This window comes from Sciurus carolinensis, chromosome 5, assembly GCF_902686445.1.
Source record: "Sciurus carolinensis chromosome 5, mSciCar1.2, whole genome shotgun sequence".
In the NCBI taxonomy this organism is placed as follows: domain Eukaryota; kingdom Metazoa; phylum Chordata; class Mammalia; order Rodentia; family Sciuridae; genus Sciurus; species Sciurus carolinensis.
Genome location: NC_062217.1, coordinates 12,165,450 through 12,191,305, shown reverse-complemented (window position 1 = coordinate 12,191,305; position 25,856 = coordinate 12,165,450). Strand labels below are relative to the sequence as shown.

The window sequence follows — 25,856 nt, the reverse complement described above, 5'->3', positions numbered from 1 at the left end:
TGTACCCAATAACCGCACTTCATGTTTTAGAAACTAATGTTCTAGATTTTTTTTCTCCCATGGACTAAAATTCTTGGATATTAAAATAGATCATAGTTATAAAAACAGCATACATTGAAATATTTAACTAACAGAATCTAATACTAAGCTGGGCTCTCACAGCATCTGTCCTGCTATTTTCCTTCTTCCCTGGCTAGAGGCGGTTTTCAGTCAAATCTGTGATTCTCTCCCCAATCCACTCCACGGAGAACTTCAAGGGCAAGTATTTTGTGTGTAATTTAATTTTATTTCCTCCCTACATTTTCTCTGTTGTATCTACTTTGCCTATATTTATTCTTTTCTTGCACTGTGTCCATTTTGGAACCTCTGGCATGGAAAAGAGACCCCATCTGTTCAAAAAGTTGCACAGCAATACATTAATTATAGACAGTCAAAACTATTAAAAATCAGGAATGAGATCAGTAAAGGGGGCTTATTTATGAAATCCTCTATACTGCAAAGGAGATATTTTATATCCCCACTTACTCCATCCCTATTTGGATTGATCTTTCAAGATTTTCAAAACTAATAATCATACTTTGAAAACATTCATGAAATGCTCATCTCAAGAAATGTATCTATAGGGTCATTTCCAATTCATTTTCTCACTATAGCACTAGGGAAAAAGAAAATTTTTTACCAAATTTTCCCAGTAGAATTACCAATCCTAGCAGTTGTAATTATGAGATATTTTCCAAACACCTCCTCCTAAAGTGAGAAAAATAAAAGTAGATCTTTTTGATTCTCATGTACCAAAGTGCTATCATGTTCTCACTTGAAAAAGAACACGATTTTAAATCATTAAAGAGAGACCTGAGTTTGTGCAGATAAGATGGCATAAGATTTCTTCTGTTTAACTTAGATTTACACATCAATCATTACTGATCAATTCCTAACTCCAATCTGACAAAGCAGAATTTTCTAACCCAGGTAGAGCATGTTTGTTCCCCCAAAGACTTTACCCGAATAAACTAAATTAGATGTGCTTCTTTAGTATGTATCTAGTTCAAGTGCTATTTTTTAAGTGTTTTTCTCAAACTATATAACATTAGATCTGTTTTAGATAATCTCCAAGGATAGCTGCTATTCTTCCCCACATATGTGCATTGCTCCTCATAACAAAAGGTGGAGTTTATTTCCTCTCCCCTTGAATCTGGGCTGACAGTGACCGATAAAACAAGACAGAAGGGACACTGGGTCAGCTCCAAACCCAGCCTTCAGGAAAAGGCAGTGTATGCTTCCTTCTCCTTAGAATCCAATCACCATATAAGAAGTTCTACTATTTTGAGCCCTCCATGGTGAAAGGAAGTACAAGCTTTCGTGGGGAGGAACCATATATACAGAGAAACATGCCACACTCAGCTTCAGAAGGTTCTAGGCGCCCCAGTACCATGTGGGTGGAGAAGCCATCCTGGACTTGCCAGTCCCACAGACAGCAAGTCCAGCAGAAGAACCATCTACCTGAGCCTGGAAGAGAATCAGGAATATAAAGAGTAATCAATTACTATCTCAAAGTTACTAGGCTTTGGGATACTCAACAACGGACAAACGAGACAAGGCTGTAAGAGACTAGAAACACCTCCAAATGACAGTACTAAGGAACACTGCCGTTTTCATGAAATATTACCACGGTACAGATAGGACAGGACAATGAGGAGACACACTATGCAGACATCTGACTTTCCTTCCTTTCACCCTCTGCTTAGAGCCCTGAAAGTAGTCAAGTAAGAGAGAAAAATGTCACTGGATCCTGGGTGTATGCTACAGTATGTTCCCTTCCTGAAAAACACTTCTACTCCTCTGAGGGTTCAGCATGAATATTTCTTCCTCCATGCATCCAAACCTTTACTGGCTCTCTCCCTCCCACAAGACACTGAACTAGTGGCTGAAGACACGTTTGATAAAATGTAGTTACTGTTCTTATCCAGCATGCAGCCTGATCAAAGAGAAAGATGAGAGCATGACAGGAGTGCGGAAGGGTATACAGAAAAGGGCACAGAAACACAGGATACCATGAGAAAAGAGAGCAGGGCAGTCTAAACAAAACAGGGCAAAGAGGTCATCAGGAAAAGGTGTATGAAGGGAAAGAGGCTTAAGCAAATTGTAAACGGATGAGTCTAAGTTGTATTCAGAACAAAAGGAAGGGAAACTTGGAAATATGCTTTAAAAAGTCAAATCAAGATATAATTAATGAAATTTACTCTATTTAAAAAAAACATTAAACCCTAGAATTAAAAATATATCCACTATCAAAAATTCCTCCATCTCCATTTGGCCTTAAATTAACAATGAAACCTTACCAACTTGGTCAAGCAGAGAAAACAATGGGCTGCGGAAAGAACAGGGCTTGCCAGGCTGGAGCAACTTCTCTAACACTACTTAAAAGGAAAGACCAGGACCCATCAAGGCCCCTGGGGAATGAGTGCCACTGGCACCAAGCAGGCAGTCACTGTAGATGCCACCCACTGCCAAGGTCTTCCCGTTCACTGCCCCATTCTAAGTCCAGCCTCGCCAAGCTACCACCAAGCATCCCATTCAGACTTGCCTACCAGGAGAAGATGCACAGTCAGTAAAGGTATTCTGACCCTATTTTTATCCTAGTTCTCAATGCACAGTAACAAAATAGTGTTCTGGTTTGTTTTCTTGTGGGGCTGGCTGCTGTAAGTCAGTTCCCCTCTATGGTCACACTGATCGAATCCAGTCCACGGACTTACAACATTGAGATCTGATCCTGTACCAGGGTGACCTTAAAATCTCACCCCTAAGGCCTATTCGAATAACTGATTCCATTATCCTAAACTCTCCTGCAGGCACATGCCCTTCTTTCCTCTACCAGATTTCAAATTCCTTTGAGGACAGGAGATATGTTGTAATTGATCTAATTGTATCTCTTTGCTAAGTATGTGATAAATGTTTCAAGAATGAATGAATAAAACAGTCAATGGAGATAGAAATAGGAACCTACCATTACTTACATATAAGGTTTTTTTATTTTTTTCTATTATTCCAAAAAGTTCTCTTGCCCATTATAGAAATTAACAAGGGAAGACTAAGTGAATGTTCTTTTTTAATTTCTCTGCAGATTTTACATATTAAAAGTTACATTCAGGGACTTGGGATATAGCTCAGTTGGTTGCCTAGCATGCACAAGGCCCTAGATTCAATCCTCAGCACTACTTTCCCCCTATACCAAAAAAAAAAAAAAAGGTAACATTCAGAAAGTCTACTTTATGCCAAAACAATTCACATTAAATTCCTGTAGATTCACTTATCTGGCTCATAACAGAATCCAAGTTAATACCAAGAGATTTATACTCAATGAAAACCAAAGCCATTCTCAGCAGTGAACTAAATTTCCTTTCTCATGGCTGTGGTATTCTGTTCTACTTTTCCTTTAGTTACAATTATATTCCACAAAAGATGGGTCCATATCTTCTTCACATAAATCAGTATCAAGGTGAGCACTCAAAGAATATCAGTCCCATTCCTATTACAGTTATCCCTCACCATCTAGGGAGACTGATTCTAGGATCCTCCCACCCCCCACACAGACACCAAAATCCAAGGATATTCAAGTCCCATATATAAAATGGTACAGTATTTGCATGTAACCTAACCATGGTTTCCTGTATACTTTCAATCATCTCCAGATTACTTATAATACCTAATAAAATGCAAATGCTACATAAATAGTTACAATACTGTACTGTTAAAGGAATAATGACAAGGAAAGGTCTGTACACGTTCAATACAATTTTTTTTTCCAAAATCTCTATGACCAGCAGTCACAGATATGGAACCTAAGGAAATGGAGAGTCAATTATATTTATTCCACTAAGAAAGCTTTAAATTGAAAGGTGAAGGGGAAACATTTCATACCACAAAGTGTGAAAAGCACCTAAAATCAAACCTAAGCATACCAAGCAGATATTTTAAATAACTACTGGGATGGAAATCTCATAGCACAAAACACAACTTACACATAAAAGCCTTTCAGCTACTATAATATTCAGTCATCTTCAGTCAGTAGCATTAGTGAGTTAAACACTGGTAGTCTCTGACACACAGAAATCCTCATTTACCTTGGCCAGGAATGAACAGGAGTCTTAGGAGGAGTTCCACACAAGAGCACGGGGCAAGTGCTCTCCAAAAGGGGCACAAGCGGACGCGAGGATGCCTGACAGCCAGGTCAATCTTCATGAAGTGAAAAAGTGCCGCGCTGCCCCAGACCCAAACAGGAAGAGTGAAACATAGCCATCTCCAAGTTGTTTGAAATAAAAGGCTTCCAACAGATCCTTTTAAAGAAGTTTTTTCTCTTGATTAAAATGATTCCCTCCAAAGATGGGGGCCACTTGATGACTCTGAGCTATGTGTGGAAAGCGTAGAAGGGCGAGTAGCCCAGGGGGCGGGGCAGGAGCCACCTCAGCAAACACACAGAGGTGCCAGGCTTCTCCCGGGGGCCAACACTGGGGCTCCTGGCAAGTCCTGCCCCTCCCAACACCCTCTGCTCCTCACTGCTCTGCCCTCTGTCCTGCCGCAGTTGTGTCTTCAGATGAAACTCATCCCCTAACTCAACTTCTGATCCCAGCAGGGTCAGCGTTCTGTCCTCCACATGTGACCTCAGTCTCCCTGAAGCCGGGATACGGAGAAGCTCATGTTTCCGACCACAAGAAATGTGAAGCGAATCCTTTCATTAAACTTCCTATGGAATCATCTGAGAAGCGACACTGGAAAGAGTTTTGAATGGAGAGCCAGGAAACCCGAGTCCCTGCCTGAGCCCTGCCTCTCGTTGGCTGTGTGAGCCTGGGCAAAGCTTGAACTTTCCACATCCAGAAAGCAGTCTTCCAGGATCTCCAGGTTTCCTTTGTGGTTGAAAATTCCACAGTTCCTGAACATGGAATTCTAAGTCTCATCCCTCTCAGCTGGTTCATCTAAGTGTGAGGAATTACTTTGTTAGAAACCAAAACACAAGGGGCATCCATAAAAAAGAGAAAAAATGAATACTGTATTGGCTTTGACTTATATCACCCCACTTATTTTTCTTCATGAGAGAAAAAAAGAGGAGAAAAGATTTGCTACATAGATTTCAATAAATACAAGAATGTTAACAAAGGCATGCTTCTGTATTATTTATTTGTTTTTCTAACCCTCTCAGCACACACAGCACTGGATTTTTTTGAAATCGCTCTATAGTGAACATTAAACTATTAAAAACCAAAGCTCTTAATTCCTGGTGGGAAGTATGCATATACACTGGGTATTTAAAACATCATATTTTGTGAGTTTTTAATTAAAACACTGAAACCAAAGGTCCACCTTCCCCTGGGTCCAGGTGAACAATGAGCTAAACAGGAGGTCCTAGAGAAGTGGGTGGGCTGTAATCTGAGCCAGTTGCATGGATCAGTGACAAATTTCTCCCCCATCTTCGCAGTTCAAAAGAGAAGAGAGCTGGGAGTGTCCTCCCTTGAACAGAAAAACAAACATCAAGGACAACCAGAGAGGGAGTGTGGGCTCTGAAGCATGGGATGGGGGTGTTAGGCAGACAACTCCAAGGAAGACAGCATCGCTGAGACACTGAGCCAGAGGAGGGGAAGGCCCTTCTCTTCTGGAGCACAGAGCTGTTAGTCAGAGCGGGACTGTGGCCATGGAGTGCCTGAAGGGGAATTTTTAGTACCTGGTCTTAAATCTAAAATGTCCTAGAAAGAAGAGGGTCCAAGGCCCATGGTGACTCCTTGTTAGCCAGAAGAGCCCACTGGGTCTCAAGCCCAAATCCACCCGCCCTTGGGCTGAGATGTGGACTCACTTTGCTGAGCAGTCAATCCTCCCTTTGTGCAGTCTCATAAGGTATCCCATAGTTGTATTTATTTTTCATTTATTTAGTAGAACTATTCCTTCAAATCTCTGAGGACTTACACATTTGGCAGAGAAAGAGTACTTTAAGGACAACTCTCTGGTGGACTCGAGGTAGTTGGGGAAGGGAAAGAAATGGATGCAGCCCAAGAGAAAAGCCTGGTAGGTCCAGGGAGAGTGGGCTCTTCAGGCCAGTCCTGGCCCAGCCCATCTTCTTCACTATATGATAAATCCTTGCTTGAACTTTATGTGCTCAACGGGATCAGAACTATCAATGTCTGAGAGCTGCCTCCAGTTTCAAACTACTCCCTGTTGGATGGATGGCTCCCAACAGCAGGGCTCCTTCTCTTCCTCTCTAGGCTTGAGCCAAACTGGTGCCTCCCGTGTCCATGGAGTTCTGCCCCTTGACCTCTGCTGGAAACCCCACCTGGCTACACTGGCTGTACATTAAACATTTTGTATCCAGCACAGTATCACACTGTACTAAAACAACTCTGGGAACTTTGCTGTGATTTTTTTTTTCTTAATTGTCAATGGACCTTTATTTTATTTATTTACATGTGGTGCTGAGAATCGAACCCGGCTCACACATGCTAGGCAAGCGCTCTACCTCTGAGCCACAACCCCAACCCTGCTGTGACTTATTGACGACACCAGCAATGAGCCTTTCCAAGTATCTGGCAGATGAATTTGTTTCAGAGCACATGACTTGTTTTGTGAGAGGATTCAGTACCAAGGCAGGCTAGAAACCAAAACTGACACAGGGCGTTCCCACAATTCACCTCACAGTTCATGTCCTGGCAGCTAACCCACAGTGTCTGTTGGCATCAGACAATTCCACTCTCAGGGAGCAGGGGCCTGAGGATTCTCAATGTTTAACTCACTGATAATTAAGAAAATTAACAAAGCATGGGACAAAACGAGGGTCTAAAGAAGGAATTCCATTTAGGTTTCTGGGGATTTAATTAAATAAAACTCCCAAGAGACAAATTAAAACAATAATACAAAGGCTGAGCAGATATGGGCAAAGCAAAGTACCTTTCTTATGGATTTTCTGAGCCTCAGATCACCTAACAAGCTTTCTACAAAGTTGCCCTCTAAGACTGCGGGTATTTCTCTCCCTAAGCACTCCTCTTAACTGGCTCCTGCAGGCCCCAAGTGTCCACCTTTAACTGTCTTTATCTGTTCACTCAGCAGTGCCGCCCCTCACCCTGTGTGGCCTACTACCATTCAGGGGGCTCTCCCATAAGCCATAGCACAGCTCCCCAGGGGCGAGGCCCACCTTCCGGCTCTCGGCTCTTGGCACTCAGCCCTCTTAAGGATTCTCAGAACAGCAGCCAGTTACCTTTCTAAAGCTTTCATCTGGGCCTCAGGCTTCTGCTTACATTCTTTCAGTGACTCCTCACTGTCACCACAATAAAATCCAAACTCCTCGCCAGGACCTCAGGCCTCTCATGACCAACCATGCAGACTTTGCTGGACTCTGCCCTTCTCCAATGCTCAGCAACGTGGAGGGTTTCTGAATCCCTCGTGCACTGGGACTGGGGTGCTCCGACAGCACACCACCCTCAACTAGTGCATGCTCCATGCTGCTGAAACACCAAAAGACATGTCTGCACCTCCCGCCAGACAGAGGATACGGCCAGCTGTTCACCTTTGCTGCTCCCACACCCAACAAAACACCAAGCATAAGATAAATGCTGTCTGAGTGAATGGGCGTTCAGCTAAAAAGGGACTGAACTATGACAATCACGAAGGGTTCCAAATGACATGGTATTATGGTCTGGATATAGTCTGAGTGTATCCCTCAAAGGTTCCATGTGGAAGCATGGTACTCAGTGTGGCAGTGTTGGGAGGTGGAGCCGTGAAAAGATGTCTGTCCTGTCACCAGGAAGGGGATTCCTGAGGACGTCATAAAAGGGAGGTGGAACTCAACTCAGGACATGAGGATCCCTGAGCTGTTTCAGGCAGTAATTTAAGGACCGGTCAAAGTGAGGCACAGATTGATTTTAACAGGAATCGAGGAGCACACCCTACCGGGTGGAATGAGGTGCTGGAGAGGCATGCACTAGTGGCGCCTTGGCAAGACGTGATTACATATGTAAAAAGCTTCAGTGGAGACGTGATCCAGAAGGAATTTTTAGTTCTTTGCGTTGGTCACTGAACAAGTTAATCATTCTTTTAAGGATTATTTTCTTTTTTTTCTTTGTTTTTGATGACAAATCTCTATTAATTTCCCTGTCAGGGGTTTTCATCATTCTGCTTTGTAAATTTAAACAGTACTACACTTGTGACCATTGAGGGTTTCATCAGGAGGGTGACATGTGGATGGAGTAATCAGATCCTAAAAATTACAAAAAAATATATCTGCTAAGTAAAAGCATTCTCTGCCCTGTTTTTCTTTAGGCCCAGGCCAAGAGCAAGGTTATTTACCGACCTGTGGTTAAATATCTGGTAATTGATGTAATAGCATTATATGTGATCGAAGTACGTGGAAGTCGAGTTTTTAAGTCATGTGAAAGTGAACTTTAAGCCTGGACTATTGAGTCATGGCCACTCTGTTTTGTCCCTTTCTACCTGTCCTATGTCTTCTATCCTTACTTGCCTCTACTCCTCCCTGGATACAAGTATGATCTATGCTTTTCCAATTCTACCAATTAAAAAACGTTTACCATTCCCTCTATTTAAGATGGGAGCTAAATGTCATTTTTTTGAAAAGAAAGAAGAAAAAAGGGGGAAAAAATAAAGAATATAACCTGACATGAAGAATACAAGAATATAGGGATGAACCACTGGATTCATCTAATGACCTTCATTGTACATGAGGAATAAAATCCTAGATTTACTTCATTTGTACATATAACATTTTATGTATGTGGTTCTATTGTGTCTAATTATTTATATAGTTAATCTCCACTTCCTGCTTGATCTTGAGGTTGCCTAAGTACTTCATGGAACAAAAATCATGTCACATGGTGTCTACTACATTTAAAAAAAGGAAAAAAAGCTACTTTTCCTTAGCATAGTGAGGAAAAAGAGAAAATGATTAAATGCTTTATAAACATAAAAAAACAACGGCCTTTTCCCCAGTTGTTTTGGGAGTCACCAGTTATCCCATTCCTCAGGGCAATGCTGTGGCACTTGGTGTGAATCCCCAGCCTCCCCACTAGACATGGTCAGTCACCTCACCTAGAGCTGTATGCCATGGAGCATGGGGACACAGCTGCCCATACACCCTCCCTAATTAAGAGCATGAGGCTCCAGAGGGACACCCTTAGGTCAGTGAACAAGACGAAGTCCCCGCCTGGAGTGCCAGGTTTGCTGAACCTCACTAGACGGCAGGACTCGCCACCAGAGTCCCTGCTGTCCCACATGGCTACCACCTTCATTTAGAAAGGCAGGCCCAAGTACAAAGTGAATGATGGTTCCTCAATGCATTTTTGCGGTTGCTAACCTGGACTCTGATACAGAAATTGTTTTCCAGAAGCAATTTTCACCCTCATCTAACACTTTCCTCTTCAATAGGAAAATAATGCCGAATTGGCGCAATTCCAATTTTGCTGAGCTAAGCAAGATGGCTTTAGTTAAACAAATCAAACAGTCATGGTAACAGTAATTAGGAATGTTCTTAAATCACTCTTCTCCTGGTGTCCATCCAACTTCATTCCCATTTCCAACCTCCCCACAGGCCTTGGTACTCTACTGCTGAGCCACACACCTTGCCTGGTTTCCTGGTTCTTGTCCTATCTTTCTCTTTGCTCCCCATCCTTCTCCTTAAGTGAGGGAACACCCCAAGCTTTAGTCCCCATGGGCTCCTTTCTCACATTTCCTTGGCTGGCCCACATCTTCCCCTTTAGCCCTAACCTCTCTCTCAGACTGCACTTCTGCCTTTCCAACCTCTTAAAGGGATGTACCACTGAGTTCTCAAGTTAATATTCCTAGGAGAGATTCCCATGGGATTTGATTTATGTCAGGACATGGACTTGATTTTAAGTCTCCTGCTTATTTTTAATAGTAGCACATGCTCTCCTACATTTTGAGCAATTTGAAAACAGGGACTCTGATATTCATGGTCTCAGCAACATATAAAACTGCACAAGTATAACTATTAATATAAATTACACAAAGACTCTTCAACTCAGTTGATCAGTGTTATCTGTAAAGTGAACTTTACTTCTGAAGGCATATTTGACAATAAAAAAAATCAGTCATGTTTCTATAAGGCATTGTTTTCTGTAAGGCATAATTTTCTGTAAAGTATTATCAAATTAAAACTCTTATCTCCTGAAAGTCTGGCCAACATAAATTTAGTAATATTATTTATCTGGATTTTTTAGGTATGTCCAATTCTAGACATAAACTATAATCTCAGAAACTACAATGTTCACAGAAAACTACACTGTTGGCCACTAAATTCCAAATGACAGAAATTTCGAGGAATTTATAAAAAGAGCACTTTTCAGTAGAAAACCAAGACCAAAATATTGAGATTTCTTTTCTTTCTTTCTTTCTTTTTTTTTGGCAGCATATATAAAAAAGCAAGGCAAAACACCATAAAAAATATTTTCTTTTAAAAGGACAGATGGGAAATGAGATCAGGGACTTCCAGGCCTTTGTAAGTAGCGGGGCTTGGCTTCCTCTCCAGGTCAGCGGATTGTAGATCATTATCAGTCTCATGTAAGTAGAAGAGGAAAAGAACCAGAGGAAAAATAAAAATCAGGATGTTATTGAAAGGCAAATGGAGTAACCACATTTTTCTGTACAATGCTGAGAACCCTCTAGGATTCTCTTGTATCTAAGCATTTCCAAAAGGGAAAACTTCTAGGACTGTCAGTTTTGAATAGTCTTTTCTCTGTATTTCCATCTTTCATTTTAAATTCTTTCACTAAGATGGATACTCGTAATACACCATGAATGTCAGTAGGAAATGCACCTGACCAACCTCTCCCAGCTCTGATATTCCACAGTTCTGAAGATGAAGGGTTTCAACCCCAATCCAGAGGCCCTATACCTACATGCTCTTTTTTTAAAACTTCATGGTAAAACATGTCACGCATAAAATTCACCATTTCTAAGTGCCTTTAAGCTTCTTCTTGTACAATCTTCACCACCATCAGTCCACAAAACTCCATCTTCCCAAAGACAATCTAGGAACTCATTAATGCCTCATGCCCCCATCCCTACATGCTGGTAACCACTGTTGTGTTCCTATGACAACTCATGTAAGTGGAATCTTACGGTATTTGTCCTTTTGTGGCTAGCTTATTTCTCTTAGTATAATGTCCTCAAGGTTTATCTATACTGTAACATGACAGGATTTCCTTTCCTTTTAAGGCCAAATAATATTCCACTGCATGTAAACACCACATTTTGTTTATCCATTCACCCAAGGATGGATACTTGAGTTGCTTCCACCTTTCAGTTATGGTGACTATGCCACTGTGACATGGTATAAAGTAACTGTGTCCTTACTTTCAAGTCTTTCAGGGGTCCACTCAGAAGTGAAATACAACTTGTCTTTTTCTCCTTCCATACAAACACTATTATGGTTTGGATCCTTAATGTCCCCGGAAAAGCTTATGTGTTAGGCAATGCAATCACGTCCAAGGGTAAGATGGTTAGATTATGAGAGCTGTAGCCACATCAGTGGAATCCATGGGACGGATTAATCATCTGAATCGACGACTGGGTGGTAACTGTAGGCTGGAGGGGCACGGATGGAGGAAGGAGGTCACTGGGGGCGAGCCCTTGGACTACACGTTGTTCCTGGCTCTTCTCCCTCTCCCTGCTTCCTGGCTGCCCCGAGCTGAGCAGCGTTCCTCTGCCACACACTCTGTCACACCTCTCCTCAGGCCTAGAGCAATGGGGGTCAGCTGACCTTGCCTAAAACAGCACCAAATAAACTTTTCCTCCTCTAAGTCAGGCACAGCAACAAAAAGCTAACACAAACACTACTCCTTGTTTGTTTACGCCAAAGTTTAATTTTATGAAATATGAATGGTAGCCATAGATTGCCTCCCAACATCTTTTTTTTTTACTATTTGCCACCTTTTTCATACTTTGTCACTTTACAAAACTGCACAAATGTTGGTAAGTTATGAAGCAAGTCAGGACACAGGAGCCTAAAAGCCAGATATATGGTCAGTGGATTGACAGCAACAGTGAAGAATGTCATCACCAAAGCATCATCTGCAAAGGACTTCCACTTGGGGGAGAATGTGGCTAGACATCGATGCAAAGTTTTATCTTCTCTTAAACGACAAATCAATTTAGATTTCTTGATCTAAAACATTTAGATCTAAATTTATCACCTCTTATTGCCTGTTAAAAAATTGTCCCATAGTTTTGCTCATAAAAAAATTCTCAGACTTATTCCAAGTAAACTTTGGTAAGTCCACGAAACAATGAAAAAGGTTCGTTAGCCACCACAAAGTATACTCCTTTAACACCAACATGAAAACTGAAAAAAAGGAACACAAAGCAGAAGACTCTGCTCCTGCAGATAAGGGAATGTTGCTCAAACCAGACACCAAAATAAAACTAAAGGAGAAGAACAAAGACTGGAGATTACTACATCAGCAGAAAATGTAAAAATAAAGAGACAAGAGAAGCCGTGCGTGAAAACCTCCCAGGAGATGGATCTACGGAAACCAGATGATGGAGATGAGAAACCTGGGTCTAGGGGCAAAGTCAGGGAAAAGAGAATGTGCTTGAGACTTGGAAGACAGAATCAGGTTTCCCAGTCTCACACAGCAGAGGAGGAAGTGAGGGAGAAATGCTTGGAAAGCCCCATGAGGAATCAGCAAGAGAAAGGAGCAACCACAAATCCAGATTTCCAGGTGTCAGCTCCAGAAAGCCGGACATGCAGCCCAGACTGGAGAGAGAATCTGAGCAGAGAGTCACTGGAGGTACCAAGAGATGTGCAGAAAACCTAAAGAAGGAAAAGGACACAGTATGCCAAGAAAATAAGAAGCAAAAGTTGTTGGGACAGTGAAGATATTTAGCAAAGAAATTTAAGAGGGAAAAATATATTAAAGTTAGTTTAGTGATAAATTTTTAGTGTAATTTTTATAACAATATAAAAGTGAATTCTGTAAATAATGATATGGGTGAGTTTAAGGGAAGAAAGCTTAGAATTTTCGGGCTCTGGTTTGTCTTTAGAACCCTGCACGGGGTCCACCAGGGGCACTGCTGGCCAGTATCTGAGTTGTAATAATTTATGTCTGGGGCATGTGGGAAAGCATGTTTCCTCTGTGTTGTAGAATAAAGCCCTGCTTCCTGATGTCAAAAACAAGAAAAAGATTGTGCTTCACCTGCATTTTTTAATTGAAGAAATTATCTACCATCCACTAAACCAAATAATTAATCCAACAAGCATTTTTACAAACCTAGTCAGTGGGACTTCCATATGTGCCAAATGATATTCATATTTATTTCGTTAACCTCCCCCCTCAAAAAATTCCACCTCTTCATAATAATTTTACTAATTTGAAATGTAGCAACATAGATCAACCTTAGCATACAGTGTACCAGGGATTACATGGAGATTGAGGTCGAGGAGGAGGAGGGAGAGAAGATGGGGGAAGGACAGACACATAAATCTGGGGCATTAGCAGCCACTAGTGAAAAGGCAGGACAATGTGCTCAAGCACTGTGCACACAATATGGACAACAAGGGGAGGAACTAAGAGAACAGGGGAAGGTCAGCTGACTTGAATAGCTTCAGAGGACATGGGATTTCAAGTCGCCTCCAAAGATGAGAAGGTACTGCCAGCAAGGAGACCCATGATGCCCAGGCTGAGACAGCACAGACCCCTGCACACCAGGGTTGTCCCCGGCCATGGCAGATGACGCTTCACTTCATAACTGACAGATGGGAACTACTCTTTTGATTACTTAAAATCCACATTTATTTCATGTCTTTCAGGTTTTCTGTTTTAACATTTTTCTTCCATCCTTAGGCAAACATATCTGACTGACAAATCTTTTCCCCACATAATTCATGTTCAGAGAATAACTAGATGTCCTTGGGATCTGACCAATAGGGCTCAATATGTGCCTCCTTGTGATATGTTCAAAAGCATCATTGCTACCCATGCTTACATTGTGGTAAATTATCATTTTGAAAATATTTGGCAGAAATTTATACCAAGTTCTATTATTTTAGTAGTTAATTGTTCATTTCAGTGTATTATTGCAAATTACTCCTCAACAAGCACTTTGCTCAATATTTGACCCATTTCCTAACCTATACATCATCTTTTTTCTGTACGAAATAAGATATTTTTCCCTGATCTAATCTGTTCCCTCAGATTCTAACAATACACTGACAATGCTATGCTCCTATTTTGATTTAAAAAACAGAGACACACAGAAGGAATCTGTGGAATTCTGTGGCACTGCTAAGACACTTTACTCATCCAGATTATGAGACAGTTATTAACATTACTAAGAAAATTAGCAAGAAAATACAGTGTAAATAGTTTTACCTGATGACGAAGTAAGAAAACAAATATTAGTGCCCAAACTTAACTGGGGTCAAAAATAATTACTACAATGGGAGTCAAAGTTGAAATTCAAGCTCCTCAACCTTTGGAAAAACTTTCCCCTAACAGAAAATAACACCCATTCATTCATCCTTGGCCAACTAAATGCTCTGAGTTCTCTGCCATTCCTAGGATACCTGCTTGGTATCACAGGAGAAGTAGTTACATGGGAGAGGGACAGTTTTTTTCAGTTTCACTCATCTGATTCTGTGACTGCTTAACTATTCAGGTTCCTCGTCCCTGGGAGAAAGGATGAAACTAAATCAACTCCATGTGGGAGTTTTTTGGTTTCTGTTTTGGTTTCCTAAGTAATTTTTATCTCAGGCCTGCAAATACAACTTTGCATTCTTGGTAGCAAAATTCAAAAAGTTTTGCTAATTAATGAATACCAAGAACACATACTCTCATGCTCAGAGAACTTGAGATAACCTTTTGCTTCCTTGGAGAACACTACAGGAAAAATTTGTCAACAGGGAATATAACTTGTAATCATTGGATTTTGCTTTGCATTTGTTGCCAAATCACAGGCAAACAGCATCGTTCTGGAGTGCCCTTTTATCTGCCCTTTAGCTGTGTAGTCCTATTCATGAAATGAAAATTTCAAAGCATGGTATTTTTTGGCATGTTCTGAACCCATTTACCAGTGGAACACATTTTGGCAGCAACATTGCACAAATGGTTGATTTCATTCCCATGGTATTCGTTTTTCTTTTTTTAAGGAAAGAACTAAATAATAGTCATTTTTCAGCCCATGTATCTTTAGCAAGTTAGAAAGAGAAAACATTTGTTAAAATTCTCACCTTTGTTTTAAACTTAGTGGGGGGAGGGGCCTTCAGGATTGTCATTTAACAACTGTCATTAACATGGAAAGTTCTAGAGACAATTCACTATTAATATGTTGGTTATTAGAGAGCAGGTTATGAGGGTACGTTATGTTCTGGGGAATGGCACTGCAAAGAAGGGGGGAGGTTTTTAATGTCAATTATTTCCATAGTTTCCTGTTTTACTTATTCATTTTTTATATATATGAAGCATTTTTAAAACTAAATAAAAAAAGAATCAACAAAGTTTGAAAGATAAGGCAGTTTAGTTCATAAAGACAAGGTTCACACGGAAACAGCACCAGGTAAAGAAGCATCTAGGTAAGAGTATGAGGTACGGAAGAAGGAGGTGCCAGAATCAGGTCCCAGAAGAGAAGGGCCAGAGACTAGAACCTCTGAACAGACTGAGGCCCTGGGCTGCTGGGCACTAGCACCAGGGGTTTCCTGGAGGAAGGCTTGTCATCTTGCCCTCAAGCAGCCTTGGAGTTTTCAGCAACTCACACTGCAGAGGCCACAGGCTAAAAGACTTCAAGCATGAACCCAGATGGCAACTCAAGCTGCCCGAGTCCTCCACATGTCCTCCCGGGATCAGCACCCACATTACGCAGAGTACAGACTTCATGACATCCCTGCTAACCCCAAACCCCTCTGGGAGCTCTTCAGGGCTACTCATAGCAAGTTCCCCAAGTGTCGTCCTAAGAGGAAAAGTGACCTAAGTCTCTAGTGCTTCCCAAGAAAGCCCATTCTTCAGACACCAATGCACTTAGTAAAAAATCTGAATCTAAAACACTCTCATAAGACATAAGAGAGACTTGTGCCCTCTAAATCAACCCAAATCAAACACTTCTATCCAAGATCACATAGGGATACACTCCTTTTTGCATATTATGAATATATGTGCAAAAATATAATCACTCAAAATATGACCATATGAAGGAAGTATATAATAACATTACAACATTTTCTCTCTTAAATAACATCTTCTTTTCACCTTTTAATATCATTAATTAACTAACCAAATAGATGGAAGAGTTTGTAAAGATCAAGTACATGATTTTGTTAACAGAAACCCAAGTCTTACCTGAAAGTCATCGTAAGGGAAGAGTAGCATCTCCCTCAAACAGTCATTCAGGATCTGAGTCTTCTTCTGGACAATGACATTTTCATAGTCGAGTGGCTCAATTAGCTTTGGCTTGGCCTGCAAGATAAAAAGTAAATCAATTAAACATTGTTATAGATAAACTCACTTTCTTAAGATTAAAAAACTTTATACATTCTATACTGTATGTTTTCCAACTTTTCTTCAATTCATGTATTAGTTTTGCTATTGGAAGAAACAGAAATGGAAGAAAAGTTGTTTTCAAAGAGAAAAAAGACCCTTTACGTGGTACCCTGTCTTCAAGCACAAAGAAGGTCTGCATTCTAGTGGAATTTCCAGTTATTTCTTGGGTCACCCCTGGCTAGACTGGTCCCCTTCCAAGTCTTCAGGCCTGTCAGAACTGCCCTGGTTAGGGAAACCAGCTGTGGCCTGCCAATGGAGGCTCATTCCTCCTGGCACACAACTAAATGTGCCTATTTCATGCAAAGCTCCAACCCTGAGTCTCCAAATATCCCTAGTAACGTATCTATATACTTACATATATAATGCCTGAACACAGAAAAATATGAGCTTGATCAAAACCAGGCAAGTGCCCACCAGGGCTTGTGGGTAAACCTTAAGGGGCATAGATATCCATCTCCAGCATGCACCGAACAGAAAACAAACTGGGAAAAAGAGATAATGTGCCTTTTCTAGATATTTCCAAAATTTATCTTCTCAGTAAGAAAAATCTTTTTAATCTACAGCATCACTGTCACCATATTTATGGTTACTTTCCATGTGCAAGGCACTGACTGAGCTAGTTTAGTGATGGAAATACAAACTCAATTAACTATAGTACCACATGTCAAATGCTAAAACAGGCACAAGCATATCTATATCTATACATACAGACACACATATACACACACGGTTAGAAGTAACTAAATCTATTTAATCAACAGTAACTGCAAGATTATTTTTTGAAACAATAAAAAATCATCAGTTATATATAATCTCAATAAATGTTATCTATATTAAAGTCACAATTCATATAGGAAATATATTAAAGACATCTGGGCCAGGCACGGTGGTGCATGCCTGTAATCCCGGCAGCTCGAGAAGCTAAGGCAGGAGGATTAGAAGTTCAAAGTCAGCCTCGGCAACTTATGGAGGCCCTAAGCAATTCAACAAGACCCTGTGTCTTAAATAAAATATAAAAAAGGGCTAGGAATGTGGCTCAGTGGTTAAGTCCCCTGGTACCAAAAACAAAACAAAACAAAACAGACATCTGGTATGTGGCATCTACTTTGAGAATTGTGACTGAGGCTGCTATGTGTTCCCCAAACCTGTGTCCTTTCCTTTCCAATATATTTCCTAATCTCCCTGTGGTTAGCTGTGGTCACAAGACTATTTTCTGGCCAGTGGCATACAAGTAGAAGGAATATGACCACTGCCACCCTGGCCCATAAAAGCTTCCCAGGTGACGCCCTCCCATCCCCACTTTCCATGACCAGCCACAAGCACAGGATCCAACAGATGCCTTGAAGCCCAAGGGGAGGTGAAGCCCTAAGGTGGAAGGCCTCTGGATCCTGAACCACCCTGTAGAAGGCTGCCGGTTTAAAGAGGCACTGAAATATCCAGTAAGCAAGAATGAAACCATCTGCTCTGTTCAGTCCCTGAAATTCTGGAGTAGGGGTCAACAGTCAGCTTGCTCTGCCTAAGATACAGATAAATACTCATATTTAACTTCAATTACTTGATTTAAGCAGACTCTAATGAGATGTTTTGACATTCTTAAAAAAAAAAAAAAAAAAAAAAAAAAAAAAAACAAAAACAAAAAAATGCCATGCCCAAATAATTGCACAAGTATAAATAGGCAAAATATGTACAGTGGACAGAAACTAAAAACTGTGCAAAGTAAAGCTATCTATAGTGAAAGTCTAGGTAATTTATAATGTATAATAATGTAAATGTAGGTAATTCCTACAAAATGTAACACCCAAATGTTTTTACTTTCAAAAAAACTTATACAAAGTAATTATTTTAAAAATAAAAAATCTCAGGGAAAAAAGTATTCTCCAAAATATCTGAATTCAATTTCAGAATAAAATTCATCCTTGTATTTGTTTGTTATACTGAATATAATAACCAGTTAGTAAACGCTAACTGGCAAAATGAATGAATGCCATAATTAACAACATTTTCCTAAGGAACCATTTCCATGTTCCTAATAAAACTCAAATAAGCACATGACACAAAAGCAGCAGGGGTAATAAATAAAGAAATAAACAAGGAAGTGTTTCAATAAAACTTTACTTATAAAAAAATAGGCAACCGTCAGATTTGGCCCAATGGTATAAGTTGCTGGCCCAAGTTTTGGAGTTATCTTTATTGGCCAGTAGTTAATAACCTGTCACCAATTTAATAACTCTCTATATTGTTTCCATGTTCGGCTACTGATGTGTTTTCTATCTATAGACAAATAAAGACAACATGCTTACAACTCTTAAAAGTATTTAATGATTACTTCTCACAACTTGACTAAACTTGGGTTGCTTATGAGATTTAATGATTTAAAAATATTCTTAATTATACAAATTATTGTTTTCCCCTGAATGTATCTTAGAGGTATTCAATGGCAGGATGCAAGCTGAGGATATTAGTAATAGCTTGCTTTTGTGAGCCAGAGTGTCACTGCCAAGGGCTTTTCAGTCAGATCACAATCCATTCAACAAGTGACGCTGATCCCAAAGTGAGCTAATTTCCCAAAGCATCCTACCAATTTTCCAAGGGGGCTGGATTAGGATACAGCTCTCCATAAAACAGAACTCTCTTTCCCATACTGGACTGCCTTTTAACACTCTGTGCTCACCAGTGAACGACCATAATAAATGTGAAAGGAGAGTTCACAAGCCTCCATTTCTGTGAAAGACAGAGGATGCTCATCAAGGAGGAACAACCAGGGGCCGATACCAACAATCAGGGAAATCTCATGGAGGATCACCCTGTATCAAGGAATGTAAAAACTCAAACTTGTACAAACCCTAAGGTGACTTTATGAATCAACTCCTAGTGACCTGACTTGGGAGAGATCTTCAGTAGCTGCAGGGAGTGAGGTCCACAGCAGAATGACTGACTCCAGGGGAAAGGGCCTCCTGACAGTGACATACCGTCTTCTAAGTTATGAAAGCAAAAGCTCTTGCTTCTACTACAAAACTGGCACAGTACCTCCCTTCTATAGGAGACCTTGGGTGGGGTGGGAGAGGAAGAAACTATCAGAGGAGAAAGGCTGGGAAAGGAGAGTGGGGAGGGAAGGAAAGGAAACAAGACCAGACATAGCCCAGACACAGCCAGAAGGAGGTGGAGGGATATGCCCCTTGGAGTGTGGAGGCAGAGATGAGGGAAGAAAAGGAGGAAGAGAAAGAGGGAGAGAAAGAAGAAACACAAAGAAATGGCAGAAGACAGAGACTTGGGGGAATAGGAGGTAGATCCTTAAGCTGCTCTATTCAACCATGGGATAGGAGGATAGTGGCCTATTTTCTATTCTTTCAATGGATGATTCACTGCCACAGCTGTTCACTGTTCTTCAGTGCCACTAAGCTTTCCCAGGTGCTCACAGGAGGGGGAGGGGACAGCCCACTGGGTGGAGAACTGACTGCTCTGCATTAAGATTGAGGACAGGAACATCTCACTGGCAGCAAAAGGACAAAAGACTAATTATCAGACTAACCATCCCAACTCCTGGTCTAGAAGAAGGCTTAATACAGATCTGGCACATGGCCCTGGCTTTAAAGCCAACATGCTCATCTTCAGTTCTCCCCCTGGTAGTACAGGTCCAAGGGTGAAGTTCTTAGTTTTTTATCTTCAAAAGAAACCCAGAAATACCCAAACACATGGCAGTCAAGGGTGGACCTGCCCTCCTCCATACCACCATGCTTTAAAACCCTGAGAATTTACCAGTTTGATTTTTAATACTCCGGGGTGCTGTGTTTCCCTTAGCACTTTGGGGGTGGCCAACACCGAATCTAACATGCAGAACTTATACTGGGTTAACTGCTGCTTATATAGTGTATGAAGAATATAACTCAAGCTGTACACAAGTCCTTCAGCTTAAAAGATAGAAAGTTCTTGATTATGAACATTTCTCTGGCCACTTGTGAAACCAAAAAGGGAGAGGTACCATGGTAATTATGATCCACAAAATGTCTATAACAGAGGTTCTGAAAGTAGGTTCCAGCTGATTCAGCATTGCCTAGAAACTTGTTACAAACATAAATTCTGCGGTCTCACACCAGAGCTAAAGTAGAAAATCCAAGAGAGGGTACCAGCTCTCCAGGGATGTTTGAACAAACTCTCCAGGGATGCTAGAGAACTCAGGTTAATAATGAACCAGGAATGAACCAGGATTTCCAGTGCTAAGCTTCATAACCTCCTTGGAGAGCCTGGGTTTGAGCCCCCCTTCCCACAAAATGTTGATACACATTAATCCAAAATTATACACAGTTTTGTGGGCAGGGCTGTACTGCTCTGGAGAATGGCTATATGAAACTGAGTTTAAGAAGCCCTGGACTAGTGATAAAGGCAGGCTTGTAAACATTCAACTCAAGGCGGGAAGAGGTGCCAGGGAAGTAAAATGCAGAGTTAAGGGAGTTGGCGAGCCAACTGCCATTCATGAGTCCTGAAGTTTCGTCACTTCACTAAGGAAGTGATGCTTCCCAAGTGTGAATGAAGAATGAGAATCATCAGGGGGGCAAAGGTTTGAACTCCCTAACCTGACAAAGGAGCCCTCCTTAGTCGGGCACATGTCTCTACACCCTGGGCCCAGGAAGCAGGCAATGCTGCATCCACTGTTTCTGACATAAGCCTCCTCCTAGCATCCCTCTCCTGGAATCACGTGCCCCTCCCACCTCCACACCTATTACCACCCTCCTGCCCCTACAGCCAGTGGGCTACGAACATTGCAGCAGCAGAGTTCTTCCTCTAAAAATAAATCTTACACAGAGTAAATATGGCAAAAAAGTTAAAGCAGAGTTGCTCCAGCCCCTTTTTCAACCACCTCCCTCAACCCAAGGAGAGCTTTTCCCTTCCCCTACTGCCACTTGGACAGCAGCAGTTCTGCGATGCATCTCCCTGGACCATGGGGTTCAGCCACCTGTGAACAACTCATCACCTCCACTATCAGTGCCTTGGGGCAGGACTGGATCTTCTTACTTCTGTGCCACTTCAGCATGCAGGCCAGAGCCCGGGGACGTGGTTACTGTGAGATAATAAGGATTAATGCTCCTTACATGCATGGCCCTCTTTCTATAGGTTCTAGTGTAGTTTAATTGTTGGTGGGCTTCTTGGCTCAGGAAACTTGTGGGTACATGTACTCTGTCCACCCAAGGTCATAACACAGAAGTGCAAGAGGAGAGACCATATGGAGATACATACACGTCCTAAGTTGCCTGGCCACAGAACAACTTGGTGGTGTATATATATAAGATTAGTTAACTGAAAATGCCCCCAAATCATATGGCTCACATAAGGAAGAAACTTTAATAAAGGTTTTTCCAATCCTAAAAATTCCTATGACATTACCAAATGTGAAGCTGGGAGAAACTTTTCTAAATTCTCAAGGATGCCATATAAATCTTGACTAATTACACCAAGGAAAACACTGAATCATCTGTCCTTGTAATAAAGAATGACAACACAAAGTCATAATCACATGAAGAGGCAATCGAAGAAAATGAAGCCAAAAAAGTATTATAGAGGTATGTCCAGAGGTTCATTGATAAAATGTATTGTTTTCCTGGATTGCTGGGTTGAGTTAGCTTTTTAAAATTTGTAGTTTGTAGGGATTTCTTCTCAAATTCTAAATAAATATTCACTTTCATGCCTTATTTCAATTTTCGAGTTTTGAATTATTTTTCTTAAAGATCGTCTCTGGAATTTTTTTCGACTGTGGTTTCTCACAAAACCTGGATCTGCCCTGGTCGGGCAGATACCTGATAAGGCAGATAGCACACAATGCTGATCAAATCAAAGGCAAGATGGCCCAGTGAGTTGGGGAGCCAAGCTTTGCAGTCCCAGGGGCTGTTACTGGTCAGCTGAGTTAATGCACACCAAAGGCAGAGCCTGGCAAACCACAGGAATATAGTAAGTGTACCTTATTATTATTATTAAATATGCTACTTGCATGACAAGGTTTTTTCCCCTTTACATTTGTAGGTTAATGCTTCACATATATTCAATTATGCCAATCAGTTTACAAAAACTTTCCCCCACTATCCAGGAACATACGAAATAAAAACAGACAACAATAGCAGAGAGATGCACAAAGAAAGAAAAACAAAAGACCTAACATAGAGAAAACTGTATAATTGAGATGACACTGAAATTCAGGGGCTAATCCCAAAGAAAACATAAACAGAAGCTTACATTAAAAGCTGAATTGAGTACTGATGCAGTGTGTGTCAGGAGGGACTGAGAACAGCCGGGGGCGGGAGACCTAGAGTACTGAGCAGCACTTTAGGCCCATCCCATACGGCAGCACACTCCTGCAACTGAAGTCCAGATGGAAAAGCAATCTGAAGGAGAGAGTCTCAGCACCAGGAAAATGAGATTCCACGAAATAATTCAATCTTGGCCAAACCTGTCTGAAGCTTTGGGAATCATGGTAAATAAAAGCTAAGCTCAAGTGAACAGAGAATAACGTCCCTCAGGCAGGAGAGTTGCTCATGAACTTTCCAGTCTTCCTGGTCTTTTTGTCTCTGGTTATTGAATGTTAACATAAACTGAAATCCTGAATGCTACTTCTTGAAATAGCACACTGAGGAAATGGCAATTCTTGAAGCACTCTATTTTAAGAAATGAGAAATTCATCGTTACTGCTTATAAAGAATTTAAGACTTCCTTGATTTCTCTGCATAACGATACAAGCTACTTGATGGACTGAGACAAAAATTCTTCCTGAAACTTATTCCATTTACAAAGCGTTTCTCAATGTTGCCAACCAGTCACCAGCACTGTTGCTGGGGAAGGGGACATAGCAGGCTGCGATAAAAAAGGGGCTTCTGAAGCCAAGTGCCAACAAGTGCAGGCCCACAAACCTTGCTGCACTCCATGCTACCCTCCAACGTGTGACTCTCTCTACAAACTCCACCAAGAATTTTTTCTTCTTTTTGTGATACTGGGGCTTGAACCTAGGAGTATTTTGTTTTGTTTTGTTTTTCATTTTTAAATTTCTGAGAGAGGGTCTCACTAAGTTGCCAAGACTAGCCATGAATGCATAATCCTCTTGCCTCAGCCTCCTGAGTCCCTAGGATTACAGGTGTGTGCCACTGCACCCAGCAAGAACTTCTGAAGTTGTCAGATTTGAAGAAAGAATCCTCATTTTCCCCTAACAGAAATGAACAGCTGCTTCCCTTCTTTGCCCATAAAATGTTATGTGCAGTTCTAGCTCCTCTCCACAGTTGTTTACTGAGCCTGTCCATGTGCACTGTGCCAGGTCTTTGGGATACCAATGAAAAGTTTGCAAGCCCTGCCCCAAAGAGCTCACAGCCAAAGGGAAGACATGTGTGGACAGCAGAGCAGAATGAGTGACAGCAGTGGGAAGCCAAGAGTGCATCTGAACAGCTAGAACACGTGACCGCCCCGCAGCTAAATTATAAACTCCATGAAGGCAGAGACTTCTCTGATCTGCTGCTTTCCCCAGCACCAAGAACTGCGTCCAGCACAGTGTGGTACTTGGTCACTACGTGTAGGACAAATGAAGGATCCAACAATGTGGGGTGCTTCCAAAGGGGACTGTGGGAGCAGAATAACTCGGCCAGGATCAGGGTGGACTGAGAAAGTCAGGGACTGAGGATTCCAGGTTGCAGAGAAATAGGAGACCGCAGAGCTTTGGCTGCTCTGAACAGGTGAGCAATGGTGGAATGCAAAAGGAATGGCTCCTGGGCCCCGGCTCCAACTTGCCAGCCCCAGGTTCTCCTTGAAAATGGAAGCAAATATTTGAAGAGGATTCATTTGAGGGGGTACAAATGATTAGCTCACTTTGAGGTGCCCACCCCTAGACTACAGCCTACAGGAAAAGATGAGGCCAGGATGGCAGGCAGGCCCCAGTAAGAAAGGCCCAAAGCCAGCAAAAAGGAAAAGAGCACAGGGGCTGAGAGATGCTCAACAATGTCCCACACCATCCGCCAGCCAGAGGAAGATGACCTCCCATCGTCTCCTAAGAATACGCTCAAAGAAAGAGTCCCCTCCTCTGCCCTTAACCCAGACTTCTAAACTAGGACATCACAGCAATTGCAATAAAATCCCATTCTATAGGGACTGCTCATTTGTATGTAGAGGGAGAATGATCTAGAAACTATTTGGAAGCATGCTTTTTAAAAAGTGCAGCAGGTTCAGTAATGTTAGCACCATAAGCTAGTGCAAACATCCAACCCTGAGATTACCTCTCATGTTACAGACGAGGCGACTCTGCAGCGTGGAAGGGAAGGGACCATCCTGTCCTGAAGCCCTCGGGACTCTCCCTTGCCCTGGCTCAGGCTCTCCCCTCAGCCTCTACTTAAACCTCGCCTGCATGTTGACTTTTGCACTTTCACTGACACCCGCACATGACAGAACACAAGAGGAAAGAGAACCTTATCTAAGCTTAGATTTGGAGGAAAGCTCCCACCTGAGGACTGAGCCACCTCAGCTAATGGTGTGGAGACTGTAGAAGATGAATAAGGAACACTAAACTCTCAGGCATCTAAATATAGTTCTCACACTGCAATGTAGCGTTATCCTCAAACAAGCTAACACCAACAATGACACACTTGTGAATTCAGTTTTATATTATAAACACCAATCAGATGTTGAATTCTCCCTTTGAACAGTATTTTAAAAAGCACTCAAATTTAAAAAGTCGTCACTGGACCAAGGTTCTATTTCATAAGGCATGTCCATATTAGTAAAACCTGTACACTCAAAATCAGTCTGTGCTGCCTGGCACAGTGGCACGTGCCTGTAATCCCAGAGACTTGGGAAAGTAAGGTAGGAGGATCCCAAGTTTGAGGCCAGCCTCAGCAACTTTAGTGAGGCCCTCAGCAACTTAGTGAGACCCTGTCTCAAAATAAAAGATAAAAATAAATCAGCTGGGGATGTGTCTCAGAGGTTAAGGGCCCCTGGATTTAATTCCCAGAAAAAAAGAAAAAAAAAAAAAAAAAGACTTTAAGTTTGGTATTTGTCATTTTTATAAGCACCCATGGCTTTCCAAAATTATTAATCTATTATAAAGACTGAAGAACTGTCAAATCAACAGCATCTGGAAAATGTATAAGAGAAACATCATGATGGAAACTGAAGTAATAAAAGAGAGTAATAATGCTAATACCAATTCACTGAAATGCATTTCTTTGCTCCCATTTAGTCGTTTTAGTCAGTTGTGCTCAAACAGGGATGCTCCTGAGAATGTTAATGAAGAGAAGAAGACAAGACAGGAATTTAGGGGACTCTACTCCACGCTCCATGCCCAAGGAGTCATGTAAG

At 41.5% G+C, this 25,856-nt stretch overlaps 1 protein-coding gene across 12 annotated transcripts in view; it reads right to left on the bottom strand.

Moving 5' to 3' along the window:
* Positions 1-25,856, bottom strand: part of Dock9 (dedicator of cytokinesis 9) — a 273,347-nt gene that overhangs the window by 134,769 nt on the left and 112,722 nt on the right. For all 12 annotated transcript variants that reach the window (XM_047553251.1, XM_047553252.1, XM_047553253.1 and 9 more), the window contains exon 2: positions 16,338-16,454. In XM_047553251.1, coding sequence (XP_047409207.1) covers positions 16,338-16,454 — 117 coding nt within the window. The remainder of the gene's footprint in view (positions 1-16,337; positions 16,455-25,856) is intronic.